This window comes from Manis javanica, chromosome 15 (assembly GCF_040802235.1).
Source record: "Manis javanica isolate MJ-LG chromosome 15, MJ_LKY, whole genome shotgun sequence".
In the NCBI taxonomy this organism is placed as follows: Eukaryota; Metazoa; Chordata; class Mammalia; order Pholidota; family Manidae; genus Manis; species Manis javanica.
This window is the reverse complement of record NC_133170.1, coordinates 29,927,422-29,944,275: the sequence shown is the minus strand read 5'-3', so window position 1 is coordinate 29,944,275 and position 16,854 is coordinate 29,927,422. Positions and strand designations below refer to the sequence as shown.

At 54.3% G+C, this 16,854-nt stretch overlaps 1 protein-coding gene across 9 annotated transcripts in view; it reads left to right on the top strand.

Moving 5' to 3' along the window:
* Positions 1–12,037, top strand: part of SLC6A13 (solute carrier family 6 member 13) — a 28,920-nt gene extending 16,883 nt beyond the window's left edge. For 3 of the 9 annotated variants that reach the window (XM_073222770.1, XM_037001620.2, XM_073222766.1), the window contains exons 7-15: positions 5,514–5,617; positions 6,497–6,621; positions 8,195–8,307; positions 8,625–8,762; positions 9,509–9,611; positions 10,080–10,180; positions 10,370–10,420; positions 11,105–11,275; positions 11,604–12,037. In XM_073222770.1, coding sequence (XP_073078871.1) covers positions 5,514–5,617; positions 6,497–6,621; positions 8,195–8,307; positions 8,625–8,762; positions 9,509–9,611; positions 10,080–10,180; positions 10,370–10,420; positions 11,105–11,275; positions 11,604–11,723 — 1,026 coding nt within the window. In that variant the 3' untranslated portion in view covers positions 11,724–12,037. Of the gene's footprint in view, positions 1–5,513; positions 5,618–6,496; positions 6,622–8,194; positions 8,308–8,624; positions 8,763–9,508; positions 9,612–10,079; positions 10,181–10,329; positions 10,421–11,104; positions 11,276–11,603 lie in introns of those variants that run through there. The other 6 variants (XM_073222768.1, XM_017663612.3, XM_017663611.3 and 3 more) reach the window with 6 other exon arrangements.
* Positions 12,038–16,854: the final 4,817 nt, after the last annotated feature.

The following is a 16,854-nucleotide window of genomic DNA, read 5'->3' as shown; positions in this document are numbered from 1 at the left end:
TTCTGCTTGGCCACTATTCTGAAAACTGGCAGAGCAGGCCCCGGAGGGCCAAGGGGAGTCAGGCAGCACCGCCCAGGGCCTGCAATGCCACTGCCAGCCTGGAGGCCACCTCCCCGGAACACCAGGCAGACGGCCCTCCATGCATGCCCAGGGCCCTGTGTCTGCGAGGAGCCCTGTGAGAGGCAGGGCGGGGGACCCCCGCACTGAGGACACACTTGATGGCTCTTCAACACTGTACAGGGGAGGCATCTCCACATTTCCTGAAACTGCTGAGTGGAGCAGAGAAGCGGGAGCGCACAGTCCCTGGGGTCCCTCTAGGCCGGCCTCACTACACAGAGGCAGTAGCGCCCCCTTGTGCAGAGCTGGGGGTGATCTACCAGCTCAAGGTTCTCACAGCCCCCACCACCCCGACCTGAGTTGGGGGCTCTCCATCCTGAGCTCTGCTGGGGCCGCTGTGGCTCCAGAAGCAGCCAGGCAGCTGGACGCAGAAACAACCCCCTCAAGTCACATAGCCCTAAATCCTCGGTATTTCTCAGTAATCTTCTGTGGGGACAAGAGCCTATACTTCCCTCCTCCCGTTTGCTAGCCATACTGAAAATACAGATTGCTGCTGCCCCATGTGGGGCACAAGGGTTACAGTCAGATTTTGGAGCCAAACTGTAGAACCAAAATTTTTGAAGCTAAAAGGGCCCCAGAGATCATCTAGTGCAAACCCGTCATTGCACAGATGAGCAAAGGAGACCCAGAGTCACACAGCACTTACTGGTGAGCCAAGCAAAGTGTGTTTTTATTTTGTAAATCACAGCTTTTGACTTATCTGGCATCAATGGGTTGTGGTGAAGAGCAGGTGGCAAGTAGGAGGCTGTTGGGGCAGCAGAGTCGAGGGAAAGCCTTGAAGGCCAGACCTCGAGTTTGGCTTGGATCCCCTGGGCAAGAGGGGGCCTTTGTGCTCTGGAGCAGCAGAGGTGCGGCCCAGCGGCCAGGCTCCAAAGCCCACCTCTCGGGTGGAGGTCAGGCTGGGAAGCGGGGGACATGTCCAGGCAGGGAGGCAGGCAGGCGGGTTGAACAAAGAAAAGGAAAGAGGGGTCCTGTATTTCTGGAATTGATTCATGGCGTCTGTGATCAAGGCCTTATTTGTCCTGAACTACTATTTATTGATAATAACCATTGAGTTCTTATTGTGTCCCTGGCATTGTGAAGAGGTTCACATGCATTGTTTTAGTCAGTCCTCATAGCAGATCAATGAGTATCTCCATTTTATAGACTGAAAAATAAGGCCTGAAGAGCTTAAATAATCCATCCTCATCCCTGCAGCTGGAATCCAGGTCTGAATGATGACAAATCCCTCATACTTTATGATCTCTTCAAGGCAAAGTCCCTCTCTGCTTATCTTTGTTCACAACCCATTCAGTCAGCAAAGATTGGTTGAGCACCTATTATGTGCCTGGCCTATTCTAGGTATATAGTGCTTGTTATATAATAATGGTTCCAGCCAATATGAAGAAGGTGGACCAGAGAGCCTTCAGCTCTGAGAGTAGAGAAAGTAATAATTCTGTGTCTGCATGACTGCAGGGAATAAAACCTCTTTTAATCTGCTCTCCAGGAGACCACCCTTCCTAACCTAGCCAGCTGCAGGCTGAGCAGGGGGCCTGTGCCTTCCGAGGCCGTGGGAGGGAGCTGTTCCCAAGAGCTTCCAAGCTGACTTACTGGCTGCCTGGTCCTGGTCTCATGCAGAAGCCAGGCCTTTGTTGTCAGTGAAAAGAGCAGCACCAGCTTGGGGGGATGCCTCTGCCAGAGCCCTCCTTGAACATTGCTGGCATTCCCCAGGAACTGTGGTAATTCCAACTGGCATTTGCCTGGCACTTGAGAAAGGGGCAGAATTCCTGCTAAGCAACATGAACCCAAAGACATCTCTTTCTGCCAAGCACTCCGTCAGGGAGCGTGAAGTCAGGCAGGTACAGGGTGGGTCTATCTGTCTCATCTCTTGCTGGCTTGCTGCCACTCCTGGCCTTTCCTGGGACTCGCCTCTTCCTCACTGGGGCAGGGACCCTGGAGGCTCAGGACTGCACTGGTGCCCTGGGTCGCACTTGGGCACTGGCTTCCTTCCCTTGCCCTGCCTGACCTTTTGTCTGTTCTACTGCTCTTTGGTGGATTGATAAGGGCATGGGGCTGGGGGCAGGGTGTCCAAGGAGCTCTGGTTGAACCCTTAAATCTCTATGTTAAACTATTCTAATGAAGGGTTTGTTTAGGGAGGAAGTTGGAACCATTGATTAGGCTGAGCCTTTTTATGTAGAAATGGTGCATTGAAATCTGTGAGACCTCCTTCTCTCTGAAAAGTGAGCTGCTTTTTAAAAATCGTAGCAGCAACCAAGAGCAGGGAGAGCCACCATATTTGCTGTGCGCTATTTTTCTGCCAGGCCCCTCACGCAGGGCCTGACACAGTCTCCACAACAACCCCATGAGTTAGGGGGTTGCTGACGAAGAAACTGAAGCTTAGAAAACTTAAGAAATTGGCCCTAAATCACAAACCAAACATGTAGGGGGAGCTCGAGTTTCATCCCACATAGTCTTCTGAAGTCTGTGGTCTTAATCAGCATGATACACACTTTCCAAAGAATATGAGTTATTTCGGAGTGTCAAGGGCTGCCTTTTATCATTCCAGAAGGAAGGATAGGGGACTAGTATTTTTTACATTAGGCATTCTACATACATTATTTTATTTGTTACTATACCCATTTTCCTTTCAAGAAAAGTGAGGTTCAGAGAGTTTAAGCGGCTTGCCTAAGATCACACAGCTAGTAATTAAAGGAGTTAGGAATTGAACCCAGTTCAGTTTGGCTCTAAAATCCAGGCTTTTTCCATTACCCACTATTGCCCTCCTAAAAATAGTAAATATAATAATCCTTGGGGTTGGACTGAAAGTTGAAAACATCTTTCCTGGATCTTTAGAGGTCTCTTCCTCTGTCCCCCGCCAAAAACTCTTTTTTTTGCTCACACTCCAAGTGTACTTCACACTTGTTTTCTTCTTGATCAGTCCCCTGCCCCAGCCAAAGACGCCGGGGTTCCTGTACAGGCAGGGAGCCGGGCGCCGGCGGTGGGAACAGAGCAGCTCAGCTTGCTCCACGGTGTCTTCAGGTCTTCTTCAGACCCGTTCCTGCCCCAGCGCAGCAGGCCTGTCACGCAGCAGCTGCTCAGAGGGCGGAGTTTGCCCCGCTCCCAGCGAGCGGGCTTTGCTCCGAGGTCCCCAGCTGACCCTTGCACTTTGCACTCACAGCCCTCCTGCTGCGTTTTCCTCTGTTCTCATTAACTTCTCCTCCCAACTCAGCCTTAGTCTGTCCCCCTCAGGGCGAGGTAACTGCCAAGTCACAGTTTTCCTTATTTTTAATTCCCAAGTCCCAGCTCGCAGAACTGCACGACCGCGGGATTTGCGCCCCCTGCCTGCGTGTGGGCAGGTGCCGAAGGTCTGTGAGGGCACTAGAGGGTGTCCTGGAAACCTGTGGGTCAGAACGCCCCCTGTGCACTGCCAGGCACTGGGGGCAAACATTCTCAGGCCCGAGGCGACCTGTTTGGGCGGGATCACCTGATCTCAAGACTGAGAAGTACCCCGGCCCTCAGGCAGATGAACCTGTCTTGGCAGCTTTTGCACCTCCTACCCTGGGTAACCCTTTCTGTGCGAGCTCAGGGCCTCCTGCTGCAACGCCCTGCTTCAGCTGCTCATAACCTGCTGAGCAAGGCAGGAAGGACCTGCAGACCCGAGTGGCTGAGTTTTCCTGAGATGACTATCCTCACAGTATCTGGGGGACAGGGTTTAAAAAGGATCTGAGATGTCTTGAAGGAGCGTCTCCTCAAACGGCCAAGGTGCCACACTGCAGTCTGGGAGCACGCCTTCTAGGCCTCAGTTCTCGCTTCCATTATGCCCCTTTCCTTCTCTAGCTTCTGAAATAAATCCTGAAAGCCCCTCTCCCTTCCTCACTGTAATTTCTCCTCAAGTCAAACACTTGTCCCGAGTGTCTCCATCCCTGCCTGCTATTTCCTTGCCAGCCCGGACCTTCTGGAACGTCCCCTGCGCTTCTGGCTGTGACCCCTTTCTCCTGGTGGTGGCTCCTGCCTCCCAGAACCCCCTGAGGACGGGATTCGCAGTGAGCAGAAGGCGTTCCGCCTCTTGGGCACCGTCTCTCCCTACTCTGTCCCCGTTCTGGTAGGCATGCAAGTACCATGAGAGGAGTGCACGTCTTAGTGGATCCTGATGCCTGTTCTCAGGGGCTCTGGGTCAGTGGCTCCTGCCTGCTCATTAGGACCACTCAGGGAGCTCTGAAAGTAATACAGATTTCTGGGTTCTCCTTCAGGCTTGGAGATTCAGTGTCCCACCTGAGGACGCTGGCTGAGAAGTCACTCTGACTCTGGTCTTGCCAGCTTGCCAGTGGGCCTCTCGGACCCACTACAATGCTTAGGAAATGGGAGCTTTGGTGGGGGTGGGGGTGATGGGAGAGAGAGAAGGGAAGCTGAGGGTGGCGATGGTTAAGGAGGCAGGGAGAGAAGGCAAGGGACTTAGGAGTTCTGGACAGAAAGAAGCTGCATCTTTGATGTGTGGGCCCTGGGAGCTCAGTATTATGGGCGGAAAGCAGGGGCCTGTTTGCGGGGTCTGGGGGGCAGTGTAGGCAAAAGACAAGAAGTGGGGGACCCAGCAATGTTAGGACACCGCCTGGCATTGTCCTCATCTGTAGCTTGGTGCTCCCTTGTGCTCACATCCTCTGAAGGCGGAGGGTGTGGGGTGGGGCGGTGGCGGCGGGGGGGATGGTTTGGAGCCCCATGACCCCACCTCCTGCAGATCTTCAGGGTCGCCTAGTCCTGTTTGCCTTGATGTTCTTTCTCTCTGGGATGTTATTCTAGCTGTTAAGTCTAAATCACAGCACACACAGGCTGGGCTGGCCAGCTGAGATAATAACATTAACAACCGTGCCCTCCGTTTAGCTGGAGAGCTGTTTTCCCCACAAGGAGTACAAAGCTCTTTTCAGATGCATTCTGGTCACCCGCTGGGGAGCGCTCTCTCTGTTTTTCGGACAGAGGGTTCTGAGACACAAGGGGCAAAGCTGCATGCTCGTGATGGCACTGATATTAAGGACCCTAGCCTAGAGACCCTGCCCCTGAATTCCTTCCCAGCTGGTCACACGACCAGCAGAGCCGAGGACAGGAGAAAGGGGAGGCAGGACCCAGGGTATGTCTCCGCTGTGAGAACTTGGAGCACCTCTCACCCCACCCTCTGCTACCATGGGCCCTGCAGTCCTCTTGGAATGTCTAACACCTACGCCAACCCGAGAGTGCCTGAGAAGCCCACCTAGGGGCCCAGGAAGTAGAGCCTACTGGGATACAGGTGCAGGGCTGCCTGAGCAGGCTGAGAGCAGGGCTCTGCCACCCTTGGCCTGTGCCTGGCCCAGCCATGGGCTGTGTGCCCCCAGGGGGCCCAGCAGGCCTGGTAGCTGGGGCTTCAGCTCTCTCACCTTTTCCCTGTGTAGGTGTGGATGGACGCGGGCACCCAGATCTTCTTCTCCTTCGCCATCTGTCTAGGGTGCCTGACCGCCCTGGGCAGCTACAACGAGTACCACAACAACTGCTACAGGTGATGGGGGCTGGGCAGGGAGTCAGGACATGGACCCGCATCACTACTGCCCCCCAGCTGGCTAGATCAGGGGTGCTGTGGAGGGTACCAGGTCGTGGATCTGCCTGTCCCCATCCATCTGCACCGCACTTCCCAGTGCCCCTGGGCTACCAGGTGCTAGGAGGAGCCAACTGCAGCAGGAGCGGGTGGGGGGTGGGGGGTGGGGTGGATTGCTTCCTGGGCATGGCAGACTGTGGTTGGCTGGGAAGCCTAATTCAGGGTTGGTGGGCTCCATGGGGTCAGCAAGCCCGAGGAGTCATGGATGGCATCGTGTGGAGGAGCCTCAGTCTGGCCTGCTTTAGCCATTTCCCCAGCAAATGCTGAATTGTTGCCCACTTATATTCTGCCCTTCCAGTGGTTCCCTCTGGCCTACCTGGTTCATATCAGAGAATTTAAGCCAATTTTATCATTAGTTAAAACAAAGCATATCATGAATTTCAAATCAAATTCTGGTGACTAAGAATTCTCTGGCGCATGGGATGCCAACTAAACTGTGTCAGGGTGATAGTGTCCCAGGCAGTGTGGTGGGATTCAGTGGGGAGAGGAGGCCATGTGGCATTTTTCAGATTAATATTGTACTTCTTTAGAGCCATATTCTTTCAGGGTACCTTGGTGTATTCCAAGCAGTGGAGTTGTGGGGAGCAAAACCAAGCCCGTGAATGCTCGTCTTAATTCTGCTGGGCAGCCCCTCTGGCCTCTGTGCAGGGCAGGGACAGGTGGCTTCCTGTTTGTGTGAGGGGCAGTGCTCCCCCTGGGGTTCCTGTGGGCTCTGGACAGGAGGCTGAGCACTGCCACCCCTTCTGACCCTGCCTGCTTCCACCTGCCCCACCCTCCCCGCAGGGACTGCATCGCTCTCTGCTTCCTCAACAGCGGCACCAGCTTCGTGGCCGGCTTTGCCATCTTCTCCATCCTGGGCTTCATGTCTCAGGAGCAGGGCGTGCCCATCTCCGAGGTGGCCGAGTCAGGTGGGTGTGCGGGGGAGGGTCCTGGCCTTGGGTTCTGGGAGTTTCGTTCAAACCTTCCGTCCCTGGGATCCAGAGGCATTTCCCCTGTCCCCTGCGCGATGGGAGGTGAATGGGCATCTGTCAGGGGAGCCCTGGGGGGACTGGAGCAGGAATTCTGGCTTCAGAGGGTGACAGTGAACGTTTCCCACTGGCCTCCAACCAATGTGATCAGTGTCCTGTTTATCCTTCCAGGAACAGTTTAAGCATATAAGACAATCTCACCGCCTGTATGTACATAAACACAATAGTAAAATGTACATATTACTATTTCTCTTTATTATCTCATTTTAAGGGTTCAACAGATAACATACTATATATACTGTTCTACACCTTGCTTTGTCTGCTTCACTTTAAATTGTATCTCAGCCATAAGTTTATATCGGCACATAGAGTTTTCTCCAGTTTTAAGTGACTGCCTTTCCACCATGTAGTATTATTGTTGGTTTTAAATACAGGTGGGATCCCATCCGCGTAAGTGAAATTGCTTCTCTTGCCCCTCCCCTATTCTTGCTGACTACCCACTTGTACTCTCTGTAACAAGACAACTTTTTCCCATAGAATTCACAAACCCACCCCTGTTACACATGCATCAGGCTGCTGACATCACTGATTCTTATGAGAAAGGGTGCCATCTCACTGTTACTAAGCACTCACAGTGTGCCAGACAGTGTGTGAAGTGCTTCGCCCAGGCAGGCACTGGGGAGCTGTGAGGCTGGGGGAATGCACCCCCACCTCTCCTGTGCGGGAGGTGGGCACAAAGAGATAAATACCCAACAGGGTCATGCAGGCATTCCCTTTTTTTCCAAAGGAAGCACCCTGTGGACAAACCCAGGTGCTGGCATGTGAATCTGCTCCTGCCATTTGAGCCAGCTGACAGGAACATTAATTTATTTGAGAGGATGTATGTCAATGGTATCCTGAAATTAATGCCAGCTCACCCACTGTAGGGTGACAGAAAAGGCTATGGGTGCAGAGGTGGTACACTGATGGCCACATGCCCAGTCTCATCTTGGAGAGATTGTCTTTGGAACTGTCCGATGTGTAGACACAGCACAGGAACGGACTTACCAGGGGCACGTGGCAGTGGTGGGTCTCATCAGGCCCCACCTCCTTTCTCACTGGATCCGCTTTACACACGTACATGGCCTGCCTGGCAGGACCTCTTTTTAAGTTTGAAACCTCTGATTTGGGGCAAGATCCAGAGAGTAAGGCCTGAGGATTTGGGGTAGAGCTCACATAAATGCAGGTGAGACACCCCCTTTCTAGTTCCCAAGTGCTTTACACCCACAGCTTCCAGGTTCTGTTCCTGCCCATGGGAATGCAGTGGGGGAGGGGAGGAGCGGGGCTTGGGAATTTGGGACCCTGGTAGAGGTTTGGGTGGCTTCTCCCACCAGAGGACAGTGGTGGTGATGGTGACTTTGGGGCGACATCCCCGGTGGCTCCTGTTGCTCGGCAGCCCCGCCCTGGGAAGCGGGGGGCGCAGGCAGCCGGGAGCAGCCAGGCAGCAGGCTGTGCTCCTCTGTCCCTGCTGCAGGCCCCGGCCTGGCTTTCATCGCCTACCCGCGGGCCGTGGTGATGCTGCCCTTCTCCCCACTGTGGGCCTGCTGCTTCTTCCTCATGGTGGTCCTTCTGGGACTGGACAGCCAGGTACTGCGAGGAGGCTGCTCAGGGCCTGAGAGACGAGCCCGAAGGGTGTGGGGGCTGCGGGAGTGGAACAGCAGGCCCAAGTCTGGGCTTGATGCCCAGACGGACCTTAGAACAGCTGGGGACAGGGCAAAGTCAGAAGCGGGTGCCCTCCTGGGCCCCAGAGGAAGTTTGAGGGCAGCCCCGACCTGGCCAGGCAAGGACAGTTCTGGGACCCTGAGACCGGGAGGCTACAGGGCTGCTCTGAGACAATAAACGGGAGCTGGCTGATGGAGCTCACTGGAGAGCTCTGTCCCTCCCATCTTCTGCCCTCTCATCAGTTTGTGTGCGTAGAGAGCCTGGTGACAGCACTAGTGGACATGTACCCCCGCATGTTCCGCAAGAAGAACCGGAGGGAGGTCCTCATCCTTGGAGTGTCAGCCGTCTCCTTCCTTCTTGGGCTGGTCATGCTCACAGAGGTGAGGGTCTGGGCGGCTTACAGGTGGGGGCCAGGTGAGGAGGAGCCGAGGGGCAGCTGCCACCTGTGAGGTGGTGCTGGCAGCCGTGGTTTTAGGTCGCAGGACAGGCCTTCCGGGCATCAGGGCACCGAGATTCCCTCCTTCCCCAAGCGCACAGGACGAAGAGAGGAGACAGGCCTCCCTCTGGCCGCAGGCACTGACCCCTCCCTCTGGGGACGGGTGAGGGATGGCACGGCTTCATGGTAAGCTACAAGTATGGAAACACGGTCAGGAAGTCTCAGATGAAGAAAAACTGCCTCTCCCACAAGATCTCCAGCAAAATTTCTCAGCAGCTGAACCAAGTTCCAGGGACAAACTTCAAAGCTCGAAAGTAGCCCTGGGGATGGTGCTGTTCCGTGTGAAGGACACAGAACTTTTCGGCTTGATAATACCAATGACAGCCCCCATCCCAATCCTGAGCCGAAGTACACACTCGCCTTGGACTTCTGGGTCAATCCTAAACGTTCACAAGGATAGGCCAACCATTGTCTGTTTCATCTATCTTCCTTCCAAAAACAAAAACAAAAAATTATTGTTTACATCTGCCTCGTGCCTTACAGCTTACAAACTGCATTCTATTTTAATATCTGTCTCCTGTGACCCTCACCAGCTCGCTCTGTGCCCCAAGGGGTAAGGCTGGAGGGCATGGGGGTAAATTTGTCTGCTTTCTCTGAATAAAGTTCTGTCTTTATCTCCCCCTGGGGAAGGGTGGTATGTACGTGTTTCAGCTCTTTGACTACTACGCAGCCAGCGGCATGTGCCTCCTGTTCGTGGCCATCTTTGAGTCCCTGTGTGTGGCTTGGGTCTACGGTGAGTGGCTCTTCTCCTGCTCTTAACATCAGTACTCACCTCCACCTTCAGACAAAAGAGAGATCTGCTTCTCACACCCACCTTTGCTGGGGCTCCTCCCCAACACAACCACACAAATCTCAAGCATCCTAAATTGCTACCAATGGAAGGGCCCTCCAGAGATGGCCTTGTCCACCCTCCTGGTTATGGCCGCACCCAGACCATGCCAGGAGGGCCCATATCCTCTCCTAGACAAGCCTTTATCACTCTGATAATCAGAAAGTTGTTGCCCTCGTCTAAGCCAAGTTCTGCCCACTGCCCTTTATGCCTATGAGTTCCAGGGAAGATCTCTCCCAGCAGTGATTTGAAGGCAGCAGTGATATCCACTATTCATTGGTCCTTGTCCATCCTGGGCCATGTGCTTCATATCTGGTGCTTTGGATGCTAAAGGATGTCCTCTCTTCCCCTTCCTTCCTTCTCTCATGGTAGGAGCCGGGCGCTTCTATGACAACATTGAAGACATGATTGGGTACAGACCACGGCCTCTTATCAAATATTGCTGGCTCTTCCTCACACCAGCTGTGTGCACAGTAAGATGACCTCCGGGAGGCAAAGTTAGACGAAGGGGCGAGAGATGGTGGTGGCAGGAGGGTAGGTAGGCTTTTAGTCCTACAAGGGACTTCTCCATGGGGACTGAAAATCATTTCAGATTTTCATTCATCCTCCTGTTGGATTCTAGAAAGTGACAGCAAGATAGAGTCTTCCTTTCCATTTCACAGAAGGATAAACTGTGGCCCAGAGCTGTCAGACGGTTTGACCACCACCACAATGTGAGTCTAATGTCGCAAGCCGGGCTGAAACCCAAGTGAGAGGGGCTGCTCATAATCATACTAATAACCATAGCAGTGATACTAGCAACCATCACAGAGCATGCACTTTGTGCCAGCCGTAAAGTGCCTTACACATTTTAACCCATTCAATCCTCACAAGAACCCTATGAAGTGAGAATTACTATCATATTCATTTTACAGAGGAACCTGAAGCCAAGGAGGTTAAGCCATTTCCCCAAACTAGGATGCGGCAGAGACCAGGACTTAGGGCCCGGCCACTTGGCTTGAGTCTGAGCCATACGCCCCTCTGCGCTGCTTCCTCCGGCTTTCCCTTGCTTCAGCGATTCCCCTGAGCACCCACTGTGTGCAGGGTGTTCATGGGGCCCAGGGGAAGGAGGCACGCCCCTGCCCTTGGGGCACTCACAGGCCCCCCCAAGGTGCAGGAGACTGAACTGCCTGAGAGCACGGGCAGCCAGCCGGGTGCAGAGGTGCCCTGGAGCCCGGGGCCCAGACAGAGCAGGCATTCTGGAAACACCTCCTGAGGGCTGTGGATTTTGAGCAGAACATAGATGGAGATTGGAGGATGACTGGTCCAGACAAGGCTGGAGGCCAATCAGGCTTGGCATGATTGCTCTCTGCAGCCCTTCCCCGGCCCCCAGCCCCTGCCTCTCCTCTCCTCCTCAGGCCACCTTCCTCTTCTCCCTCATCAAGTACACCCCGCTGACCTACAACAAGAAGTACACGTACCCGTGGTGGGGTGATGCCCTGGGCTGGCTCCTGGCTCTGTCCTCTATGGTCTGTGTCCCTGCCTGGAGCATCTACAAGCTCAGCACCCTCAAGGGCCCCTTCAGAGAGGTAGGGAGCCGGAGTGAGGACCGGAGCCTCAGAGGGGGTGGGAACCTCATCGGGGAGGCTGGCTCCCTGCGATGCTAGGGGGCTGCTGGCTATGGTGGGAGCGGGTCCACAGGGGCCAGGGAGAGGGGTGTGTGTATCGGAGAGGGACAGAGCGACACTTAGAAGTCTCAGAAAGAGACTGGAGGCCTCCAGGACACAGGCTGTGACTGCAGGTCGGCCCCTGGAGAGCATGTTTGTGGCTGGGGAGACAGGCAGATGTTGGAGACGAGGGAGCTGGTGGCCTTGCCCCAGCGCTGGATCCCACCACGTGCCCGCACGCCCCTTGCAGAGACTCCGCCAGCTCGTGAGCCCGGCTGAGGACCTGCCCCGGTGGAACAGAGAAGCCCGGGCTCCTGCCACACCCAGGACATCACTCCTCATGCTCACAGAACGAGAGTCGCACTGCTAGGTGGTTGGTGCCTGTGAGCCTGGCTACATGGCAGCTGCAGGAGAGGGCGGGACGGCCCCCCTGAGCTTCTCTGCACCCCCTGGAGTAACTAAGACAAAAGGGTTTTTTTCTGGAACGCACTTCCTGAGCTGGGGGGCTCCCATCCCGACTTCTGCTCCAGGGGTGCCCTGGCAGTTAGGAAAGGCCGCATCAGGAGCACCCCCTTTGGGCTGTGCCTGGGAAGCTCGGGGAGGGCTGGCGGGTGGGGGGACTGCTCTGTTTGGGTGCTCCCTCTCCTTGCATTAAATCCCTGCTCCTCCCACCGCCCGCCGGCAGTTCCGCCTGGCTTCTGTCCCTCTGCTTGCTGTCTGGACTACCTCCAGATTTAAAGTTGTGGCCTGTCCGGCCCTCCTTCCCTCAGAGTTCTCCCCGTGGGCCGCGTGGGCCGCGAGCAGAGGGCATTGCTGGGGAGGAGGGCACATGAGACCCCCGGCTGAGGGTCTGGCATCCTGCTTCCCCAGGAGTCTCCTCCTCCCATCTGTGGAGTGGGAACGGCAGCGGAGCGGGGAGCGGGCCTGGGCCTTGGGGAGAGGAAGGAAGAGGGCAGGGCAGCTGGATGTCCCCCCACCCACATTACCCTGGCCCGACGCCGCCTGGGAAAACTGCCTGTGTGCCTGCCAGGGCCTGGTGCTAGGGGCCTAGGGGAGGCACCGCGGTGACAGAGCCGAGACCGTCGGTCCGCCCAGGCAGCAGGGCACCACGCCGGTTCAGCCAGCAGGGGGCCCTCACTTCTCCAGGACCGCCCCGCTCGGCTCGGAAGAGGCAGACGCCCAGGCGCAATGCCAGACGTGGCCACAGGGGGGCCCTGCCCGACCGCGGCCCCTGACTGCGCGCTCTCGGGGTTAGGCTGCAAGGAGGATCCGGGTGGGAGGAGAAGCCGGTCCTGCCTCCGGGCCTGTGGGCATGGCCTTGGCCGCCGAGGGTCCCACAGTGGGTCCCTGCAACCTCACCTCTGAGCGGGTGTGGGACCTCTGGGTGGGGACGGGGTCGGGTGGTGGAAGAGGCTGCACTGCTCCCTGGACACGTGATGGCTCTGGCCTCTGCCTGCGTGCCCACCTCTGTTGGATGGGGATTTGGGCGCTATTCTGGGCGAACATCCAATGATTCTTGGATCTACGACTAGGGGCGCACAGCGCTGCCTGGGTGATTTTCTTAGTTTTTACAGGTCAATTAGTGGGAAAGCGCCCTGAAGTCTTCTGCCCACAAGATCTTGACTCCTTGTTGGCAGAGTTTATAAACATTAGCGACAGCAGCCCTCCTGTCTGTTGGGCATCCCCCAAGTGTACCAGGCTCAGCCCTGCTCCTAAGACGGAGAATCGCACTGAAACTCAACACACCACTGCTGGGGGTAGGGAATTTCCTCGCTCCTAGCTGCTCTAAGAATCAAATTGACATAAGGCAGAGTAACAGGAGAAAAAAAAACAACGAAGTGTAATTGCATATATGAAGAGAAGCCATACATGTGGGTTCCAAAGGCAGTCAGGGAGAATGGGGCATATATATGATCCTGAACGAAGGGCAAGAGGAGAGGGGCCTGAGACTTCAAAGGAAAAGGGAAGTGATTCACAGGAATATGAAAAGAGTAAATGTTTGGTACACAAATGTTTGCTGGCCACACAGACACAATGGGATGGAGAAATTTTAGCAGACTTGGCCACATCCCTCCCTGTCTACCATGCCCAGTTTACATTGTGCTGTAATTATCTAAGGTGATAACTCTCCCCCAGGAGCAGGTCCTCCATCTAAATTATTTTTATGCAGTTGTAGGGAGGGAGGACAAAGTTCCTTTCTGAGTCTTTTGGGCCTTGATTGTTCTCAACCCTGAAATAATTTGTGTGGCACAACTTCACATGCTGGGGTGGCCTGCCCTTGGTCCTGCACCACACACCTGGCTTCTCCACCTGTCTGACCGTATTTCCAGGACACCGACTATGTGGTGCAGTGCTATGCTCATGACACGTGAGGAGCAAAAACAGATACAACTTCTTACATGACAAATTGCAACAAATGCCATGAAACAAAAGCAAAGTGCGCAAGAAAGAACAGGCGTGGGAAGGACCTTGATGGTTTTTATTTAGGTCAGTGGTCTGCGGAGGCTGCTCTGATGTCTGTGTCTCTGCCCATTTATCTGAGCAAAGTTGCAGAAATCTGTTGGACCGAGAAGGGCGGCAGGCATTTCAATAATGGTGATTTGAATCCTATTTTGGAGATTCGTTAATGTTGGAATATGGAGTGAAAATAATCCACTAGCATGAGAATCAGGGGATGTGGGTTCCAGTCCCGACCTGCCTCTGTCTTGCTGTGGGCCTTTGTGGGAGGGTCTTGGAATTCAGGGGTTTTTCAGATGGAGATCGGACTGTGCACGGCACCCCCACACAGGTTTGTTGTAGATCCCAGATGAGGTAATGGGTGCGAGGACCCTTTCAGACACCAGCTGCCAGTCATGTGAGGTTATTAAACCAGGGGAAGATGGCCTCGAGGGGTCTGCTCTAACAACCCAGGGGGTCAGCAGGCACAGAGGTGTGACAGTGGAGGCACCTGCCTGGGTCAGGGTCCAGAATGGGGGCAGGAATGCCGGCGGGGCTTCAGCTAAGGGAATTGAAGAGGTGGGGGTGGAATGGGGGCCACTATCAATCCCATTTGCTTTCTGTGTTTGGAAGGGCGGGTAGGGACTATGTAGTTCTCAGAGGAAGAAGACACAAAGGGAGGAGAGGCCTCTCTTCTTTAGAGGCCACACCTGTTGAGAAGAAAGGCAGGCAGAGAAGGCCTTGGGGCAATTGCTGAGTGAAGATAGGGACGCATGTGACTCTTGCACTGAGCCCACCAGGATGCCCTGGGGGCTCAGATCCCGGCCTCTGACCTTGCACCCATGTCTCAGATCCACGTATGTGCACAGACACACAGTCCTTCATTATCCTCGGATAAATGCGCACAAACCGCCCCACACCACTGTTGCCAACCACACTCCTTTACAGAAGCTTACAGTCCTGGCCTGGGTCCTAGCCTCTTACTGGCTATGTGACTTTGGGCAAATTAACCTCCCTGATCCTTTGTTTTTTCCTCCATAAAATGGGAATGATAATACTTGCATCATTGCGTTGTTGGAGTTCAGTGGAGAGTGTGGGGAGAGCTGCTCTGGGGACATTTAAGCAAATGCATCCCATTTCCAAAGGCTCCAGCCACACTAGCTGTCCATAAACAGAAAGCCCATGAAGAGTACAGAGACATCCTTGCTATACTCTGGATTCCCTGGCCACAGGCATCAGGTTGTATTTGGCCTCAGAAAGAAAGGTACTTATTTACTGAGCTAAGCATTTTTGCTAAGAAGCAATGAAGGGCATTTTGCTAGAGTCCTGCTCAGTACCAGAGGTACTGTGCAAGGAAACAGGTCCTTAGTCCTCCCAGCCCTAGTCTATCCCCTTGTTCTGAGGGAGCAATGCCCTTCAGAAAAGGGAGAACTGGGATCATTTTTTCCCCTCAGGTTGCTTTCTTCCACCCACCCACCCATCCACTCATCCACTCATCCATCCATCCATCTACCTACCTACCCACCCACCCAGTCATCCACCCACCCACCTACACATCCATCCATCCATCCATCGATCCTAGTACTGTGAGCCAGCACTGTGTTAAATGCTTTTAAGTGTCCCTATCCTTTAGATGTTCGTGGTCTGGGAAGCAATATGCTGGAACAAGCTTAGCTTGGATCTCTGGAACCAAGAGGCCCAGGTTCAAGTCTTAGCACCATCACTTACTAGTGTACGGCATTAGGACACATCACTTAGTTTCTATTCGCTCCAACTTTCTCATCTGTAAAATGGGGCTAATAATCCCTACATTTCATTATTCTTGTGGGGATAAAATGGGTTAACATGTAAAGCACCAAGCCTGAGTTAGATGCCCAGGAAATTGGCTCATGCAGGGCCCACTAGAAGCATACATGGGTTGGAAGATGAGGGTGGTTAAGGGAAACATTCTGTGGGCTTCACAGTTCTCACTGCAGCAAGATAACTGATTCACTTGCCCATATTTCATCTTGTCTCTGGACCCTTCCCAGTATGTAAACAGCCCTGTCTTAAGCAGGCTTTCCAGGTAATTTAGGAATGCCTACCTTTTGCAAAGGTAGTGGTCTCTTGCCTCCAGAAGTTTACCAATCAGTGTGAATACCCAGTGGGGGTTGGGAGCTGTGGGGGTTGGGGCGGGCCTGAGTAAGGCAGGGCTGCGACTTATAGGGAGGCCAGGTCAAACGAGGCAGCTGTCCTACCAGGGGAGAGAGGTGACATGCCTGTCCGTGTGTGTCCCCAGGATCTTGAAGAAAGCCCGACACATTGTAGGCATGAAATAAAATTTTTGAATGAGTGAATAAGCTGGGAAATTCACCCTCTGCCTAGTCTGTTTCTCTATCCCCTCACTCCCGCTTGGTGGAGAGGCTGGGTATTTTCTTATGGAATAGCTGCAGCTAAGTAACCTCGTGGACTTGGTGTCCCCTCTACAGAAAGCTCTGTGGTTGATACAGGGTGGCGGGGGCAACATCCAGGGACAGTGTGGATGCAGCAGTGTAGGTCACACTGTCCCGGCTGAGCACGGGGTGACTGGACTGTGCCTTCTGGCAAGGGGCCATGCCCACTTGGCCAGAGCTGACCCCCCGCCTGCCTTCTGGTGTCACAGAGGTAGAGAGTCTGAGACTGAGACCCACTGGGGTTTTCTCTTGATGGGGAAACTTACAGGAGATGCTGAGAGGGGGCTGGCAGCCATTGAGTGGGGTGCAAATGGAAAACTACAGACTGAGATTCTCACTTTATACCCCAGCCTTGCCAGGAAGTTCTAAAAGATGCAGGGGGAGCTTGTGCAAAGGGAAATTTCCCTTTCTCCCCACAACTTCCCCTCTCTCCACACCAGCTAGGACTGAAGAAGCATCTTCCTTGTGTTGAAAGAGACACTAGCTGTACTGAATGGATGGCCATGGGACAGTCATGTATCCATGAGAGCATTCTTGGACCGTGCTGGGGACCCCATTCTGGACAAGCTCGCTGGGCACACAGCAGGGGACACATGCATTTATTCAACTAATGCAAGTTCACCCCTGACTCTG